At 41.9% G+C, this 19,970-nt stretch overlaps 1 protein-coding gene across 1 annotated transcript in view; it reads right to left on the bottom strand.

The window, feature by feature from the left end:
* Positions 1-1,689: 1,689 nt before the first annotated feature.
* The window catches only part of LOC134622729 (filamin-C-like), a gene marked incomplete at its 3' end in the record, with an annotated part of 36,301 nt that continues 18,020 nt past the window's right edge, over positions 1,690-19,970 (bottom strand). Inside the window, exons 4-29 of the mRNA XM_063468087.1 lie at positions 18,978-19,128; positions 18,325-18,443; positions 18,161-18,238; positions 17,338-17,500; positions 16,833-17,033; positions 15,460-15,582; positions 13,541-13,678; positions 13,112-13,238; positions 12,719-12,855; positions 12,037-12,230; positions 11,843-11,956; positions 11,607-11,750; positions 11,303-11,426; positions 10,841-11,001; positions 10,654-10,744; positions 9,581-9,750; positions 9,378-9,495; positions 8,169-8,431; positions 5,841-6,438; positions 4,204-4,377; positions 3,091-3,253; positions 2,830-2,990; positions 2,551-2,718; positions 2,191-2,314; positions 1,955-2,111; positions 1,690-1,806 (exon numbers count right to left, since the gene is read on the bottom strand). Of these exons, the coding sequence (XP_063324157.1) occupies positions 1,690-1,806; positions 1,955-2,111; positions 2,191-2,314; positions 2,551-2,718; positions 2,830-2,990; positions 3,091-3,253; positions 4,204-4,377; positions 5,841-6,438; positions 8,169-8,431; positions 9,378-9,495; positions 9,581-9,750; positions 10,654-10,744; positions 10,841-11,001; positions 11,303-11,426; positions 11,607-11,750; positions 11,843-11,956; positions 12,037-12,230; positions 12,719-12,855; positions 13,112-13,238; positions 13,541-13,678; positions 15,460-15,582; positions 16,833-17,033; positions 17,338-17,500; positions 18,161-18,238; positions 18,325-18,443; positions 18,978-19,128 (4,278 nt within the window). The remainder of the gene's footprint in view (positions 1,807-1,954; positions 2,112-2,190; positions 2,315-2,550; positions 2,719-2,829; positions 2,991-3,090; positions 3,254-4,203; positions 4,378-5,840; positions 6,439-8,168; positions 8,432-9,377; positions 9,496-9,580; positions 9,751-10,653; positions 10,745-10,840; positions 11,002-11,302; positions 11,427-11,606; positions 11,751-11,842; positions 11,957-12,036; positions 12,231-12,718; positions 12,856-13,111; positions 13,239-13,540; positions 13,679-15,459; positions 15,583-16,832; positions 17,034-17,337; positions 17,501-18,160; positions 18,239-18,324; positions 18,444-18,977; positions 19,129-19,970) is intronic.

The raw sequence follows: 19,970 nt of genomic DNA on the forward strand, positions 1-19,970 counted from the left end.
AGAAGTTAGTCATGTTTGGGGTACAGAAAACATAAATAGGTCCCACTGCCCATCACTGGTCTCCTACCATCTGCCATCGATAGTAAGAAAAGGGAAAAGTAATATGAAGTCAAATTAATTTTATTTTTCGGAGAGCAGAGATCTTCTTGGTCACCAGACTGAGGCTCATTTCTTCATGTGTGGACACAAACAAACTGAACTGCAGGGTGTAAGCAACACTGAAGCTCCAAACCTGCAGTTCCTCTGATGTCCAGCAGAGGCTCCAGCAGTGCATCAGTCCCCACAGACTCACAAGTTAAAACCTTACATTAGAAATAAACATCTTTACAACCTGATGCAGAAACTGTTTTGGTCTCTATTGATAATTTCCAGCTTCTTTTGATGATTTTTAGAAATCATTGTGATGCATAAATGCAATCAATGGATTGTTTGGTCGGAGACATTCACACCAGTAGCCTGCTGCAGGTCATTCTGTAGGGCTCTGGCACTGCTCATCCTCCCCTTGCTCTTGTACAAAGTAGAATATACTTCTCATTGCAGTAATGGTAATACCCGGTTTCTGTATCTTGCACAGAAGAAGAAGACAAATAGATTTTCTGGATAAATAAATATGTTAGAGATCAAACAACCAACACGAAATTCAGACTTCTGGATCTAAAACTTTTCACTGTGTCAGCGATGAGCAGTTTAATGTAAAAACAGGCGCAAAAAAAAAAATAAAAAAAAATCTGATTTAACCTCCCTGTGCAGCAGCGCCCCCTGGTGTGTGGAAGCAGGCATCTGCAGCTTATATCCATGTGAAAAACTAAAGTGTGTATCAGAAAGATTAACGGTTACAGCATTATGAACACTATCGTAGACCTGATGGCCGCTGATGGTTTGAGAGCAGTGGGCTTGTCACGTCCACAAGTGTTCTCACAGGATCTAACTATTCACTGCAGCAATGACAGGTCAGACAAGTGGATGGATGGATCATTGAATGGAAGCAGGTTTACCAAAAACTCTGGTTAGTTAACAACTCAAAATCAAATATGTCTGTTAACTCGTTAAACAAACTGAATGGAGTCAGTGCACGTGCAGACCACAGAGGGGTGGAAGCCAAGCAAAGTGCTGCCAATGAAAATTTGCTTCTAACATTCCAGCAGATAATCTTTTTGAATCTGTTGTTGATTTAAGATACATTCAAAGCGATATTTCAAGTACTTGGACTCTAACACAGGAAACTATGAGCTTTGTTTAAAAGGCTTTAACTAAGAACATTTACCTAACATCCTACCATCTGCCAGGTCAGATGTGAACTGCTAAGGGAAAGGGCTGAAATTGGTTCTCTCACTCTTATTTTATCCTTACAGTTCTTCCATTATAAGATTTCCATTTAAGTGTAACAGATAAGATTCCATATTAAGGAGTTGATTATAAGAGCTTAACCATGTGTAGCTTTCTTTCTTTGAGTCTCAGTTTTTAATAACATCCATGAAACTGATAATCAGTTTCATGGATGTTATTAGCGTCACAGGATCTACACAGGGAATGTTCACACTTTAGATCTTATGCAGAATATAAGAGCGGTGAAAACAGCCAAAGGCTACACAATGAGGAGGCAGTCAGCGGGGGAGAACAGGTGGGTTGGGGGTGGACATGAGACAGGTAAAGGGGGAGGGAGGTGAAGGGAGAGAGTGCAGGGCTTACAGAGCCTCTCCTAAGAATACTGAAGGGGATGGTTTTCTTTACTATGTGAGTCTCCCACACCCTCCTGCCCCAGTCTTCCACAAACAATGAAGCCTCGCGACTGCAGCCGTCTGGACCCTGCAGTGACAGCAACAAGCCCGCCGGTCTGCGTTTGAATCGGGGTGAGTCAGAAACAGTTCACAGAAGAGCAACAAGACACGACAGACACCTCCCTGCCAAACACTGACCGGGCAGCACAATGATGATTTCAGGACAGGAGACTCACCAGAATCTGGACGGTGAGCAGTCCTTCTCCAGCATCTCTGGCATCAATGGTGAACTCCACTGGCAGGCTGGCTGGAACCCCAGATGCATTCAGACCGGGACCGCTGGCTCGAACTTTGCTAGCATCATGAGCCGGTAACGTCTTGATTTTAAAAGGACTGAAGAGACAGTTAGAAAGGTTAAATCTGAACCTGAATGACCAGAACTTTCTTGTACACGCTTCTCTTCAATACCAACCTCCGGGGCACTTCCTGGTCGGCATACTTTACGCACACCGTATATGGGCCATCGTTGGCAGGAGTATAGTTGACCGTGTGAGTACCATCACCATTATCTGTGATGTTGAGTGGCTCAGCTACACCTGAAGACAAAACAGAGCACAGGACAAGGCCACAATGAGGTGATATCAGTTGATTAAAGCTAATGGGAGAGTTTCATGACAATACTACTAGAGAAAGATTTAACTCCAGCTTGATAATGAGTTGGTCTGACTGGAAGTCCCACGGGTATAAGGTGGTACAGCTTTTCTGGAACAGCTTTTCTGGTTACCAATGGCCTGGGCAATGTTATGAGGTTAATAAGTCTTTGTAATCTTACCTGTTGGTCCATATAGCTGAACTGACAGGGGAGCCACCCCTGCCTTGCTGCTGTCTACAGTAAAAGTCTGAGGAACATGAGCCCGGACTCCACTTCCAAGGCCAGGACCTGAACACCTCACCATACTGGGATCAACCAGCTCTCGCACTGGGACCCGGAATGGACTCCCTGAAAGACAAGTGACGTAATAGACGCTCTTGATTGCAGATATCTTTACCTTAGAAAAGCGCAGAGTCAGTTATATCCAAACCATACTCTACACGGTTAAGTGACCTTCACCTGGGATCGGTAAGCCTCCAAAGGTGATATTGACATCATATTCTCCAGGCGTGAAGGGGATATACTCCACACTGCAGCTGCCATCTTTGTTGTCCTTACATGACATTTTTGCCTCTGATGGACCCTCAATGGCCAGGCCAAGTCCCCCAGTGCCAGCACCTCTGAGGCACCAATGAAACAAAAACGAAGTTTAGGATGTTTAAACAGAGATCTATGGATGCTACAAAATCTATTCTGGATTTAAAAACAGAATGACGATACCTGGTCTCAACAGTGAATCGGTTTGGTTTGTTCACCAGCCCTTCCTCCAAACCTGGACCGTAGGCTCGGACTCGACTGGGATCACAACCCTCGCTCACGGACACCCTGAACGGACTCTTTGGCACCGAGACGTCATCCAAAAGAACTTCAATCAGATGCAAACCTTCAGCAAACAATAGTCCATTATAAAACTGAGTATTTTAATGGATAGAGTCAAGATAATGTGGGTGAAACCATTCTGCAGTGATCTGTTGTGTAGATGTCAGTATCTACAATAAGTTGATATCATAGTTTTTTCACTGAATAGTAACCTCCTCATTGCTCTGTAATTTGTTTGTTCTCTTAAACTTGTATACGAAGAAATACAAATTAAATGCTTTTTACACATTTATTTATTTATCCGTCTTCAGCTGTTGAGTGTGTTGTTTCAAAGGAACCCGAACATTTAATGGTCACTCATTTTTTTACCCCACAGTTCAGTTTTTAACCAGCAACCTCTCAGGCAGAGTAGGAGTAAACCAGACAAAGAATCACTTTCCATTAAAATTCCAGTCTGACTGAGTATTTCTTTCCCACAATGCAATGGACTCTAACATGTCACACTTCACTATCAGTGGAAAACCATCTGCTGAGCGCCGACAGACTGCAGCTATAAATACCCTTGGTCCAAACCCGCTCCTCACTGAGAGGTTAAAGGACCAGAATCCAATCATTGTAACTGATGTTCAGTACATTACCATAACTGACTATAACAGTAGCACATGCAGGGTTAAGCTTTGAGCAGCAGATATTTGTCTGAGCTTCAGGCACTTAAATATTAAATCAGATATATTTGCTCTGGAATGGTAATTATGCCCTGGATGTTGATTGCTGCTAACCCCTCTGTACACAGACTGACTGCAGTTCAGCCAACAGTCCTTCATGGCTGGCGAGGGAAAACAAGCCTTATGAAAGCCAAATGGAATTTTATTTCACAATTAGGAGGTGTTGCAGTGGAAAAACACCCACAAACCAGCAGCAGACCGTCGTCCTGCCCGTCCTCTGTCTCTGCTGACGATCTGCAGCCAGGCTCACAAACAACACACAGCGCCAGGAGGAAGGTCTGAGGCTTACCGTCCTCGTACGGTGTGTACTCGACTTTGTATGTCCCATCTCCCTTGTCGGTGACGTAGGCGTCTGTGTTGGCACCTGACGGATTTGAGATCGAGGTTTTGATATGGCTGCCACCGCTCTTGTAGTGAGCTCGAGCGTCCACGATGAAATGAGTGGTTACTTCCCTCAGGACGCCTGCAGAGAGGAAAGCAGCACGAAGACACAAAAGTAGAGAAGAAAGTTAGTCAACGTCTCCATGAAATATAACATCCCATTTTTTATCAAGATGCAGACAACGACTCATCACTTATAATCATATCCAAAGAAAGTATAATATTTGAAATATTTCACTGAATACAGTCATATTGAACAGATTATTTAAAGTGCTACAGAATTCATGTTCAGTCTAAAAACAATCAGCCATAATAATCACTTAATTTATATTTTTGTGGTTCCAGTCACATAAATTAAAAAAAAAAAAAAAAACATGATAGAAAACGTGTATCATTAACACAGATCATCGTTATTACAAAAGATGGACTTTAGCTTCTGGTGCTGCATTTTCTGTCATTTCCAGCAGGGGGCGACTCCAGTGAAGTCTGATTGGATAAAAGTCTGAGCTCAGCAAACTTTCTCAGTCGCTGCTTTCAGGTCTGATTGAATAGAACAACAAGTTCATTTTGGATGCCGTGGCTCTGTTAGAGGTATGACGTTCTATCACTTTCCAGCCTCATATTTAAACTTTCACAGCATGACTTAGATCAGGACCAAAGGTTGTTTCAGGATAAATCCATCAGAGTAATGCAACAAGCACTCATTTCTTCTTTGCTCTTGTTTATTGATTAAATTAGTAATGTGAGCATTCAGCAACTTCTCCCATTTGTTCTCATTATAAGACTTTATGACTTCAGTGCTCTTTTATTGGTTTTATTTTAATCTCAATTTAATAAAGACTGCAATCGAAATACGGAAAGAAAAACGTAATAATTAAAAAAAGAACAACATACAAATTAAATGTGCTGTTGGGAGTTTATTAACTGTGATAATGGAGTCTGGTGGCGTCCAGGAGGCCAATGAACCAACCACAGAGAGCCGAGCCTAAACCAGATCACACTGGAAACAGTCCTGTCGTCGTAAAAACAGACCTCAGAACAGCAGAGAGTTTGGAAACTCTAATCACTGAGACGGATAGGCTAATTAGGGCTGAGAACAAGTTAAAGGCTCTCCTATGGTTTATTAAGGAAAATAGAAGGTAATGTGTACCCCATAACATAGAGGAGCCAAAACCCCTGCATCTTTAGTGGCAGACTTCCTGTTAGGGTCAGGGGCGTTTCTGGACATGTTTTTATATCAGGTGCGTGTATCATATTTTATACACATACATGAAACATGGCAGTGGAATTACGTCACTAAAATTTTGCAGGGGGTTCTGTGGAAGCATTTTGCACCCCTGCATGTTCACAGCTAATAAAATCAGTACATTTTCACAGCTTCTCACATGTGTGCAAAATCTACTGAGTTTTCTGTCGTGTTTAGAGCACAAAATCGATGAGCAAATTTGATGACCAGATATTGTTTTACATTTGTGTTTGATTAAAGTATACAAACCTCAGACATCCTTCTTTTAACTGGGCATTAAAACATCTTTAAGTGCTCACCTCTGGGTTCCACTCCTGGTCCATAGACCTTCACCCCGCTGGTGTCAACAACTGGGTCCACCTGCAAGCGAATGGGGAACTTTGGCACCATGTGTCCTCCATATTTAATGGTGATGGTGTACATGCCGTGGCACTGGGGTATATATGTGATGGAGTAGGTCCCATCACTGTTGTTCTGAATGTGAACTTCAGCTTTGGCCCCAGAGTCAGAGATGATCTCGATGGTGAGCTCATCCTCTCCGGCTTTGGAGCAGTCCACCGTGAAGGTTCCAGCCTCGTTGACCTTGCCTTGCTCCAGCCCGGGGCCGCTGGCTGTCACCTTGCTGGGGTCAAACACTGACTGGACCACAGCCTTGAAGGGGGAACCGGGGATGTGCTGGTCTGCAAACAGGATGTTGATGGCGTATTCACCAGGCTCAGTCGGCAGGTAGGACACAGAGCAGGATCCATCACCATTGTCCTGGCATTCAATCTTGGCCTCACACGGCCCCTCCACCGTCAGACCCAGACCACCAGTACCAGCACCCTTTGTGTCAATGGCAAAGGGGGCTGGTTTGCCTACCACACCACCCTGAAGGCCTGGACCGTAGGCTCGCACCTGGAAAGTAAATGGCAAAACCAAAGGAGACACAAGGAATACTTATTAATGCTGGTTAGCAGAAGACATTAGCTTTAAGTCTGAGGTTTGCAGCAGAATCAGCACAGATGATCGACTGAACATCCATGGATTACTAAACTGGTAGGCCTGAAAAACATTCACACAAGTAAAGATTTACACAAGTATACTCATTTTGCTTAGTTTGAAAAAAGTTTACTCAGGTTAAGAAAAGACTACTGGAATAAAAAAAAAAGGCTTACCAGGACAAGGAAAGAACATTATTTGTATGTTACTGGGATCAAGAAAGTCTTAGAAGACACATGTTCAGGCCTGTCTTAGGTTTGCCAGTGAACATCTAAATAATTCAGAGAAGGCATGGGAGAAAGCACTGTGGACAGGTGGAACCAAACTCGAGTTTTCTGGTATCAACTCAACCCACCATAATTGGAGGAAGATTAAAACTGAGTATGACCCAAAGGTCACCATGGATGGGGCAATGTACCGTAAAATCTTTCAACGAGAACCACTTTAACTCAGCCAGAACACTGAATGTGAGTCTTGGATGGGTCTTCCGTCATGACATTGACCCAAAACATACTGCCAAGGTAAACAAAGTAACAGCCAAAGTGGGCCAAAATCCCTCCCTTGTCGTAAGAGCTGCCAAGGATTTCTCAACCAAGTACTAAGTCATGTTTGCTTGGGGATCAAATAATTATTTTATCCAATGACATGCAGGAACTTAGTGAGTGATTAAAGATAAATTGCTTGAAAATCTTTGAATACAAATCTGTGAAGGTTCTCAGTCATCCAGGTCATTGTAGTCTAAGGAGCTTGGAAAGAAAAGCATCTGGATTTCTTTAAGTTTCCTTGAAGACATCTCACCTCTCATCCGAGAAGCTTCATCAGTTCTAAGAGCAACTGGTGGAGAGTCCCAGATTTTAAGCCCTATGTGTTTGTCCCCATGAGGGTCATGGACCCCCTTAATGATCCTCTACCTAATCACATGAGCCAAGGTGTGAAAATGGGTGTGGGTCACAATCAGCCAAGCCATTGTGAAACCTAGCCCCACCCTATCATGTGATTTACTGAGGTCAAATTGCCCAGGATGTGAGTGGGCGTTAAGACATCTGGGAAGGGATCTCAAAACTGGATTATAGATGGCAGACAGTTGGTGTCGTAAGCCACCGCCTCTGTTCAAAGATGGTTGTTCACAATGGACATAGATGGCTTCTTTCACTCATCTTTCAAACCATCTGTCTTCCTCTTCCAAAATGTGAACATTGGCATCTTTGTCCTTTAGATGCAGATGGACAGCCGAGTCTTTTCCCGTCGAGGTGGCTCTTCTATGTTGTGCCATGCATTTATGAAGTGGCTGTGTAGAGGTCTGGGCATTCCTCGCTACACTGTACAGCATGCACTGCGTTGTTAAGTTTGTGTTTAGGAGTTTTGTCTTTGGGATGAACCAGTTTTTGTCTAAGTGAGTGGGTCTGAAGTACATTGGGATGTCATCCTTGGAGAAAACTCTCCTGAGTTTTTCCAAAAAACGGCTACATAGGGAATGACAATATTGTTGCGTTTGTCTTTCTGATCCTTCCTAGTTGGTGTCTGATACTTTTTTCTGTGCATCTTTGCCGACTTGATGAAAGCCCAATTAGGATAACCACATGTCTTTACTTATTCTGACAAATATTAAAATTCTATCAGTGTGGGTTGTTGTGATCTTAACTCACCTTTGAAGGGTCAGGGGGCATGATGCCCTCCACAGTGAATGGACTTCCCGGGACAGGGTTCCCATCGTAGCTGATGTCCACTCTGTATGGTCCTTCCTCAGGAGGAATGTATTTCACTATATGAACCTCATTGGCTGTGCCCGACTCCACCTTGCAGGGGATTGGTCGACGCGAAGGGGAGGTGATCTTCACGTCCAGTTTGCCCTGACCTCCAGCACCTCGAGTACAGATGGAGAACTCCTGATCCTTCCCAACGTCTACTTCTGATTAGTGCACAGAAACAGCAGGATGGTCAGCAGGAACAGGGGTTTGGGGTTTAGGATGTTGATAACAGTGAAGTCTGAACATCTTTTTAAGCTGTACCCGCACAGAGGACAATTCACTCACCGTGCATTGCTTTCAACCTGACGGTTGGCCACTACCAGGCTCCAGTTACCTAGGTAACATTCTAATGTATTTACTAGCCAGTCATATGTCATTCACCAGTATCCTGAGCTAATTAGCAATCACTTTAATTGCTCTCCTTAAAGTTGAGAAACGTTTATGTTAGGACCCACCCATGTCAAGTGTGAGATCATTGAATGTCATTGATTTTCCTGTCACCATGTGAATTGCTTCCTGTGTGGATGCAGCTTTAGACGTAAAGATGAAAAGCTAACTTTTGGGAAATGCTGGCATGTGTTCAGCTGCACATTAAGGGATATTTCTGTTGGAATCCTTTGATACCGATTATAAATGAAATGGAAAAGCGGTCTAAGCAGTTCAAGCTTGTTTTATGTTAAATGATTCAGAAAGAAGAGAAATTTCCACTGCAGAGCAGAATTACACATCAGTTAGATTAAATTTAATGAAACAGAGCTTGAATGACCAGCAGCTCAGAGTCATTAAGGATCCCCATGAAGGGGTTGTGATTGTCTTTCAGAGGAACTCTTGGATTCTTTTGTTTACTCATCTAATCCATCATTTACTCTCCACCTCACTTATTATAATTAGTACCAAACTGTGCAGGATGCTCTATGGAAATATCCTGTAATCTAAAGCTAAACAGCAGCTTGTATTTAGGAATTTGTGATGAATGATTCCAGGAATTTAGCTGGAAACACGCATTCTGTGCTTCATCTGCTGCGTCATGAAACCTGATCAGGGCTCCGTATGGAAGCACTTTGCTTCTGTATGATAAATGTTCCATTTTTTTCCTCACAGACTTACTGTTGTTCAGTCCCTGAACTTTGACCTTGTTGAGGTCCAGTGGGGGGGCCACAATGATGGTGAATGGACTTTTTGGGATGGGGTCTCCTCCATGACACACAATGATGGACATGCTCCCCTGAGAGAAACACAAGCAGTGCTTAACTTATGTCCATCAGTCACCTCACAGGTAATCCATCACACGTGTGAAGTTGGTGTGTTACCTGCTGCACCGCTGTGTAGCGGACAGTGTAAGAGTAGTCATGGTTGTCGATGATCTCAAAGTCTCGAACGGCATCACCTTTAGCTGCTCCGGTGAAGTGGACCTCAGGTTTGGCTTTACCAGCTCCCTTTGTATAAATGGTGAAGTGGGTGGGCTTACCCACCTCCACCCCTGCAAAGTTCAGACAGAAACTTTATTAATAAGGTTCTTCTATGTGCAACACTTTGTGATTCTCTGTCTAGAAAGGTGCTATATAAATAAAATTTTACTTTACCTAATTTAATACAGATAACAAGCTAAAACCTGCTGTTCCCCTGATGGGAACAGGGGCTCCAGCAGTGAGCCAGTCCTAACAGACTTATTAAAGATTAAAACTTTACAACAGCTATAGATGTTTACAGTCTGATACAGTCTCTTTAGATTATTTAAAGTTTGTACTATTAGAAGAATAGAATAGAATAGCCCTTTATTGTCATTGTACATATAAATCAAAACTGTGGGTGCTCCACCCTAGTTGTGCCAGAATAAATTATAAATAGTAGGCAGCTGGAATCAATAGAAAACAGAAAAATATATACAATCAAGAGGGTAATATATAAAATAAGAGAAAGGCACAAATTAGAGAACAAAGTGCTTGGAAGTAGTGCAAAAAGACTTGGTCTGAACAGTTTCTGTGTGTGAGTGGCCTGAGTGATGAGGGTTACTCAGACCATTGCTCAGATTGGTGGATGGGTGGACAGGGGTGGGGGCAGCCAGTGACTTTTTGTACTCAGCCTTCCTGTACTCAGTTGTGGCCCCTGCGTACCAGGGAGGAAGAGAGCACGCTCTCCACTGAGGAGCAGTAGAAGGCCAGCAGCAGCTTCTGGTCTGGGTTATATGACATCATCCAACCAATAAAATGGCTGCTGTGTGATTACTGTACTAAGAGACCGTCCAAGAAGTCTGAGCTCTGGTTTACTAATTACCAGGTCTCTTCATGGACCCCTGTATGTGGACGTGATTAGTAACTCTTCCACAGTTTTGTATCTGATTTTTGTGTTGTATTGGTCGCAAATGTGATAAAACTCAGCTCACCTGTCCTGTTGAGTCCAGGTCCCTCTGCCCTGACTTTGGCTGCATCATGGGAAGGATCCACCTTTATTCTGAAGGGGCTAATAGGGATTTCCTGTTTTACACAATAAGTGTGAGATGTTTTTCTTAAATTCAGTTTTAACATAGATGTGTATTTAAGATTTGATCCAACTGTTGACCCCTCATTTACCTGATCAGCGAACAGCACCATGATGGTGTACTGTCCGGGACCCGGAGGCATGTACTTCACTGTGAATGTGTCGTTGTCGTTCTTGATGATGTCAAAGTCGATGTCGGCCTCGGCAGGTCCGACTACACCTGGAGCGCACTTGATGCCAATGCTGACATCACCTGGAAGGAAATAATAATTAACTCTATTACAGAGATTCGAGGTCATTTCTGCAGTAATATGCAAACATCATGTAGCAGTATTCCTGTACTATTTAATTTCTTTCTAATTACACTCATAAAAACAAAACTTGGCATTACAGCATGTTCGCCTTTGCGTGCTGCACAGCTGGTCTGAATCTGAGTTAAAGTCATTCATTGGAGATCAAGCTCAACGATCAGAAAGACAAAATAATCTCCTATGTGTCGTGCATTGTGGTGGCGGGACATGAAAAGAGGACATAAGACATGAAACAGGTCTCACCCTGTCCGGCTTCACTGCAGTCCACAGTGAAGTAAGTCGGCTCGTTGGCCTTCAGTCCTGTCTTCTCCACACCTGGACCGTAAACTTTCACATTCTCTGGATGGCTGCCCTCTCCGATAGTCACCTTATTCACAACATCACCATCATTGTTAGCAACAATAAACTGGGCTTCTATCTAGACTCTAACAAATAAATGCAAAAGCTGAAATATGGAATAAATCATGGAATATAAACATCCATGCTTTTAAGGAAAATTTTAACTTTTGACTTTAATGTGAGAGTATATTTGGTGTTGGTTTTATACCCTGAACGGGCTGTTGGGGACGTTGACTTCACCCCAGGTGATGATAATGGTGTGTTTGATGGGTTTTGTGGGAATGTAAACACAGAAGTAGGTGCTGTCTCCATTATCTGTGATCTGGACGTCAATGGGGAAACCATCTGAATCCTACAACACAAACAGATTTACACTGGTGTGATTTTGAAAAGATGTTAATGTGTTATTAAAACATTACGGAGAGGCTGCCTCTGAATCCTCACCTGAGCATAGAGCTTCAGCTCTCCTCTGCCAGCTCCATGGGTATCAATGGTGAAATCAGCAGGTTTGTTAACAATGCAGCCCAAAGGCTCCAGACCTGGACCATAACATTTCACCTGAGGAAGTAAACACATCACATGTTTAAAAATTAAACATGCAGGAAAATGTTTGAAACTCAACAAGGCTGTGATCTGACCTTCTCAGGGAAGATGACACTGGCACCAGGGAGGATGTGGGCCATGAAGGGACTGTCCTTGATGTCCTCGTCATCACAAATAACATGGACGGCATAGTCGCCTGGTTCAGTCGGCCAGTATCGAACATCACATGATCCATCGCCTTTATCATCACACTCAATCTTAGCCTGGGAGGGCCCCTCGATAGAGAAACCTACACATAGACGCTGTTATTTAAACACTGCCTATCAGTGATGAATGTGAAAACAATGGGATCTGCCCATGGAGTTCAATACTTTACATGACACACAAATATTCACAGAAATAGCAGTATATACCATCAGATCCAGAGGCTTTTGGACAGTGGCAAACATCTTACACACAATGCCCTGTTTTAGATGCTCAAAAGTAACCGGACTGTTGATAAGGAGTAGGTCTGCAGGTTGTTATTCCATGACCATTTAAGCAAATAAAAGATGTGGAGTTCTGTTTGGTAGCTGTTTACTGAAACATATGAGGTGTTAGATTTCCTGTAATACGATTGGTCTCGTTTCGTTTGATAGATGCAGCAGAAATGTTACATCCTCATTAAATTTAACAATATTTTTTCAACAAGATGTTGAAGTACTGTGGATTACTTTTGACCATAAGTCAGCACCTTAACGTTTTCCTGAGTCCCATCTTTATATTATTGTAACTAACCGAGAGTTCCCACTTCAGTTCCAATGGCCTCCACCACAAAGTCAGCACTCTTCCCCACCATACCGGTCTCCAGACCTGGACCCCAGGCTCTCACTTTCTGAAGCCCTGCCTCCTCACTGACATAAACTTCAAATGGGCTGGAAAAACAGAACAAATTGATTAGTTTTTATCTTTACTTAAGATAAATTTTTTTTTACATACATGCACACAAGTCACTGGAGTACCCCAGGGTTCAATCTTGGATCCTCAATATCTTTAGTTTTATATGGCATCACATGGCCAAATGATTACAATGCATGCATTTGTTACTATATGTGACATAATGCACAGCTGTAAGAACACTGTTAACTCCCCAAAATGTAATATTATGTATAATCACTCCATCAACCTCACCTGCGAGGGATGCTGTGTCCGCCCCAAGTGACAGTTACGATGTACTTTCCTGCCATGACGGGGTAATAATTACACTCATACAGGCCATTTTCCATCTCAAGCACCTTCACAGGCTCCTCCAGGCCCTCTGGATTAAAAAAAACCATAATCCACAATCAGTCCACCTTTACTGAGCTAAATTTCAAATGAAAATAAAGCTAATTACCAAAAATAAATTTTTTTTGTAAAACACACTCACAAATGTACATACACAGGAGAAACCTCTTTTTGGATATTCTGGAAAGGTTTGACTGTGCTGAATCCATCATTAAAAATCTCACAAATATCAGATATAGTCAGTGTTCTGTATTAAAATGTGTTTGATGTAATCTGACCAAAAATTAGCTCCAGTCGGTGAATCTCGTGGGTTGGTGAGTCTTGGTGTCTTACTTGGTCCTTTAACGGTGACTTTGATCTCCCCGCTGCCGGCTCCTTTGGTGTAAACTCTGAAATCTGCCACTTCTTTCACTCTCAGACCCTTCGGCTGCAGACCTCTGCCAGACGCTCTGCAGGCGTTTGGGTTACAGGCTGCAAGGACCAGTCAGATGGAGGTTAGACTGGGAAACGACGTTCAAATGATAATGAAACTCACACAAACACACAGAGCCTGTTTCATACTTCCTATGTAATCCTACACTGAACCTCCTGGAGAATCATCAGGATCTGTCTTATCTGTCCAACTGCCTCCTCCAGCTGAAGCCATAAAGTCTGCTGCTGTCATGGAGGAGCTATGAAGGAGGATTCTAAGATCAGGAGGTTGAGTTGGAGTTAATTTGGTCTCAGAAATTAATAGTTAACCTCACAGGTTACTCATTTACTCTCTCAAACTGATCAGTGCACAGCTGATTAAACTCAAATGATTACTGTGTGTACAACAGTACACAGTGATTCTAACTAAAATATACTAACAACACACACACACACACACACACACACACACACACACACACACACACACACACACACACACACACACACACACACACACACACACAGAGCAGCACGAGTTTCTCATTAGTCAGCTGATCAGCACCATAAAAAGCAGTTTGCTGAGACTGAAAGGGAAAAGCAGCAAAGAGGAAGACGTGATGAAATCAGAATTCAGAGCTGCAGATTCAAGAAAAATACCAAATACACACAAACTTAATAGCAAACAGAAGGAAAAACTTGCTACAGACCGACATGTTCTTTAAACTTAAACTTAAGTTTGAAGCATCAGATTTGAGAACACGATGCACTCAAGAGGATAGAGCGTCAGTTAGCTGCAGAAGGAAGAGTTACTGAAGGCGACGTGAGGAAGAACAGGCAGGGTTGATGATGATGTTGGGGAGGAATGAGTAGAAGATCACTCGGACATTTAAGCCTCTTCTCTGATTATATATAATTATGTGACGTCACTTGCTAACCACTTTATTTTAAAGTGGTTAATTTTGTTGTTTTGCTAAGATGTTATTAACACTTCTTATTCTGTTTAGTTGTTATTCAAATTACAGATTCAAACCAATAAAACAACCCAGATTTTGATCTTTTTCATAACACACTTTTTCTTAATACTTCCTTATACAGTTGAACCCTGTTCAACTCTACAAAATTTCTTAAAATTAAAAGTGATACCAAGAAAATCTGAGCTGGGCTACTTTGTCAGTGTCGTTTTCCAGCCTTCAACGGTTCTTGTAGAGTTTTTTGTTAACCATCTAAACCAAACAAAAGTCTCCAAATGTTTACAAGAAGTGACCCACCACACATACTAACCCACTCAGGAGAATATTCTGGATTTTTGCTGACGCAGTTGAATCTGTGGGCAATGGAGCTAAAAACAAAAACAAAAACAATAACGAAAAAACTGAGCAGTAAATAGCTTAGCTCCAAAATTCTCATTGCATGAGGCACTTTGAGTTACTTGGAATTGCTTTCTTTGCTGCTTTTATCAACCTACTGACCTAACAACACGTTCTCAGGATAGTTTTGACAAAATGCATCCCAGAGCACCACAACCAACCCACATGTAAACTATTTAAGCTTGAACTTCGACAGAAATAAAGTGTAATAAAATAATAATGACAAAATAAGGATGAACTTAAATAATTCCTAATTATTTCTGATGCCATTCAGAGAGGGCTTTAGACTACCACATTCAGTTTCTGAGGCGCAGAAAAAGAACAAGCTGCTCAGGATGAAGCAGTGCCAGGACATGCTGTAAGGCAGGGAACCCCCATCCATATGGGGCCAAAGTGAAGACAGTTTGAGTCGAAAAAACCAGGCTAGCGCAGGCAGGCTCCAGTCGCATCCTGTCAATGGCCTGTACTAACTTGGTCGCCTGGGTTTGGGTGGTGTTGGAGGAGGAGCTCTCCTGGTCTTGTCAGCAGGTGGGGTGCGTATGGACTGAGGTACAATCTGCACTGGAGACCCAGGAGGAGGGACACTCTGTGAAACTGAAGGAGGGAATAACAGTATGATGCATTTGTACATCGGCACAAGGAGGACAGAACCCAGATTGGAAAAAGGGCAGCGTCACCGAAGCAAGACGAACTCTCCAAATTCAACCAAATCAACCCAACCCAAACCAAACCAAACTAAAACTAAGCAAACCCAAAATAACCCAACCCAAATGAACTAAAATAAAGCAAACCAACCAAATCAATCCAAACAAAACTAAAACAAACCAAACACAACCAACAAACCAATGCTAAATAAAACATAGGAAATCCAGTCAACCCAAAACAAACTAGCCCAGACCTAACCACCTAACCAACATAAATCAAACCCTTAGATAGCTGGGATAAAGTTTAATTCTGCATTAATTCTGCAAAGTTAGTCTCAAGTCACTGGAATTTTCTCAAGTCAGTTGAATCAGGCTAGTCCCATTTTCAAAGATAAGTCAAGTTAGACTTCAAATTAAGGCAAGCTATTCCCAAACCCAGTGTCCCGGATCAACACGGTCCTGATTTATGTCTTAAATCCTTGGAAATCACAGGCGATTCTTAAGTTCAATATTGAAAAAAAACCCTCATCTAATTCCAAATTAGTTTAATCCAACATGACATCCCAAGGCTACTTCTGCAACAAATTACAAGACAAGACCAAGTTGCCAATAATACCCTAAATTTAGGCTCTAAGTTAAGACAAATTAGGAACACTCCAAACATGACTTACAAGTCCTAACCAAAAGTAGCCAAATCCCAGATCAAGAACAGCCAAGTCAGACATAATACAGTCCATATAAATATCCATATCCTGTTCCAGCAAACTGGAGGTGATCTAACACCACAGCCTAAAAACATGAAAGTCCATAGAGTGAACCATAAAGGAAGTACAGACAATCTCAGAAGACCTGGACTTAGACGATACCATAGGTTCCTGTTACAAAATCGTTTAAAAAAGTTTAATGTTACACGCATGCTGATCAGAGATCTCTGCTGGTGAATGTATTACAATAAGAGGCAGGGTCAGTTAAATGTTTAAAATAAATATTGTAAATATTTAAGTTGACTATATTAAATGAATGAAATAAAAATATATCTGCAGATATAAAGAATTACATATAAGATAGGACATGCTTTAGGAAAAATTCTGGTTTTAATTTTAAATCACTGAAGGAACTGCCTAGTACCTAGAATGCAGGAAAGAGTTAGAAAGGTCAGTTTGTAGTGTTGTAGGCATAAAGTAAATGTTAGAAGCCCACCTTCGGAGATGTGGACAGTGAAAGGACTTCTGGGAATCTGCTGCCCAGCAAAAGTCACACAGACGACGTGAGGTCCCTCCAGGACAGGGACATAGGTGCACCGAAATACACTGTCGCCTCTGTTCTCCAGGACAATCTCCACTGTATCCCTGCGGCCATTTGAGTCCACAATGATGACACCCACATCTCCAGCACCCGCTCCTGGTGTACAGACAGAGAATAACAAGACCTTTAAACAATGGAGGAGGAATGTGACAGTCACTGGAACAGTATCAGACAATGAAGGTCATCTGCAGGAAATATAGCTGTGGATACCCAGAGCTAATGGAAATATAGAGTCAGAGTCCCTCCGAGAGACTGCCACTGATCACGCAAAATGCTTTTGTGCATAATTTTGGCTTTCATTTGTTCTTTCAAGAGTAATGATGGAAGAAAAACTTTTTTTTAAATTTTCTTTTATTAAGGGAATGTAGCTCAGACAAACTAACAATACAATGAGACTTACCTGCAGTGTAAATATCAAAGTATGTAGGTTTGTTGGCCACATTTCCCATTGGCTGCAGTCCCAGCCCGCGGGCCTGAACTCTGGTTGGGTCGCCCATGGCTTTTGAAACATTTACAATGAAGGGACTTCTGTCGATGTCCTGACCAGCAAACAACACCTTTACCTGAGAGGAAGAGGACCGCAAAGGCCTGTTAGGTTCACAAACATAAATTTGTGTGTCCATGAACTAAACAAGAGCTAAGACTAAGGAACCAGGAAACATTCAGACCCTGTCAAAAGGGCAACACAAGAAACAGCTCCTTTATCCACACATAATCCATGTGAGTTATACATATCATTGGTTCAGTATTCCCCAATCAGGGTATAAGCATCTCAGGGAGTTCTTCTGCAGAAAGATTAGCTCAAACATAAACATCAAAAAAATTACAGAGACCAAAATTGAGCAGACATCACCAGTTAATAAAAGGAACTGATAAATGGTAGCAAACAGATATGCATACATGATTAAAAGTGATAATTAATGGTGAAAGAGTATGCAGTTATTGATGAGTCATTGAACTGTTATGCTAATGATTGTGGATGATGACATTTATTTGTATTTGTATTTGTATTTATCTTATCTTATCTTATCTTATCTTAAATGGTAAAGTCATCCTTGTCCAATTTAAATGGGTTCCCCTTCAAACATGAAGGGTTCTGGATCCATGTTATAGGCTGTGCAGGTCCATCAGATGAAGAACGTTGGGAACCATGGCCCTGTATTTCTGATCAATAACATAAGAACCACTGTACTTCTTTCAGCTGTACAGTGAGAGCTTCTTACTTTATGAAGCCCCTCCACTTTGGGCAGGTAGACCACAGAGTAGGTTCGGTTCTTGTCGTTGTTGGGGATGACTCGGGCCTGATGGAGACAGAAATGATGCAGCATAATTTCAGTTATATTTAACTTTTGCGTCCTTTTAAATTAATGTGAGGGTGTGTTTGCACCTCTTCTGTGTGTCCCTCTGGATCCTCCACATAAACTAGAACTTCTCCCAGTCCAGCCTCCACCGTCTCCACCAGGAACTCTGCTGGTTTCAGAACCATGTTACCTCGAGCCTCGATACCTGCAAACACAGCGATCACACGTAACTTTATTGTTTGAAGTAATGAATGGAAATGTTTGTGAAAGTCCTCCGATAGCATCGAACTACATAAATGGTGACATAGTTTTTCAGATGTGGTATTCCCGTGTTAATAACAGAAGCTACAATAAAGTTGACTGTTTCTGGATTTAGGGCCGTAATGTGCTGATGTCGATAAAATATTTAGAAAACTCAGCTAACAGTACAAATAAAATTGCTATTTGAGCATGATTTCAGTTTTAATCTTCTGGAAATTTAGCAATGATCTTTTTCCACTTCAGTGTTTCATCTATGAAACATAAAAAGTAGTTAAATAAGCCCAAAGACATCCTCAGATTGCTACTTTGTTTTGAGTAATGAGACAAATATCTAAATGATGATTGATGGAATTTTGAGGTATTACAATACATTTTTTGTACAATCCGAATGAGTTGATTCTACCAGAAATTTTTCTAAAACCTTGATAAAACTTGAAGTTTGATTAATGAACTTTGTTCCTGTGCATTTTCCACTCACCTGGTCCGTAGGCCTTAGCCCTCTTGGGGTGTAGTGATTTGGCCCTCAAGGGGGCACCGGGCTTCAGTTTGGCTTTAGGGAACTGAGACAGGTAGGTCATCACAGAGTGCTCATCCACGTTAGGATCGACGATCTCCTCAGGAGCAATCACCTGGAGAGGAAGGACAAGACGAAAAACGCATCAGCTCAACATATAGCAGCAACACACTCAAGCTTTATTGAACTGGAACTACATGTCCTTGCTAACTGTTCTCCTGTATGACTGGTAAGGTAAGTTTTCCATTTACTGACGATTTCTTCAAAAGTTTAAAACCTTCAAGGAACTTTGTTTTCTCATATTATGCTTAACATCTCCCGATTTAGTTGCAGTTTTATTTCTTTGATTTGCTTTTAAGTTGGAACTATGTTAAATGGACTGGTCCTTTTATAGCAGTGTTCTACTCTAACTCAGCATTCAAAGCACTTTTCACAACAAGTTATAATAATTTCCTTCTTTAAGCATTTTTTAACTAACCCAGAAACACACATACACACACAATAGAGGCACTGAGGATCGAACCACCGACCTTCTGATTAGGGGATGCCCTGCTCTTTCTCGTGAACCTCAGAGTGGTAGGACATAAATTAGCTGATGAGCTTGTGAACATGTCAGTAAACCTGTTACAATCAATACATTTCCAGCTGCAAATACTTATTTAAAAAAATAACAGCTGGAAACTTAAAAACTATTTCATTTTGCCAGAAACACATCAGATGGCCTTGATAAAGACGTCTCTAAACTCTAACAGCCGAAGTGAGTTCATAAGCGATCAAGTGAGTCAAGTCCAAAATCCTCCATGGAGGGGAAAATGGAGGGAAATCAAAATGAATGGTTTCATCTGATCAGAAAATCTGTTTTTCTAATGACACAAATAACAAAGGAACAGAACACATGAGGGGTCGGTGAAATGGTAAACAGCTGCTTGCTCAGCAAAGGAGAGTGAGAAGACGTCT

The sequence above is a fragment of the Pelmatolapia mariae genome, unplaced genomic scaffold, assembly GCF_036321145.2.
Source record: "Pelmatolapia mariae isolate MD_Pm_ZW unplaced genomic scaffold, Pm_UMD_F_2 NODE_ptg000180l+_length_49480_cov_1, whole genome shotgun sequence".
Taxonomy (NCBI): Eukaryota; Metazoa; Chordata; class Actinopteri; order Cichliformes; family Cichlidae; genus Pelmatolapia; species Pelmatolapia mariae.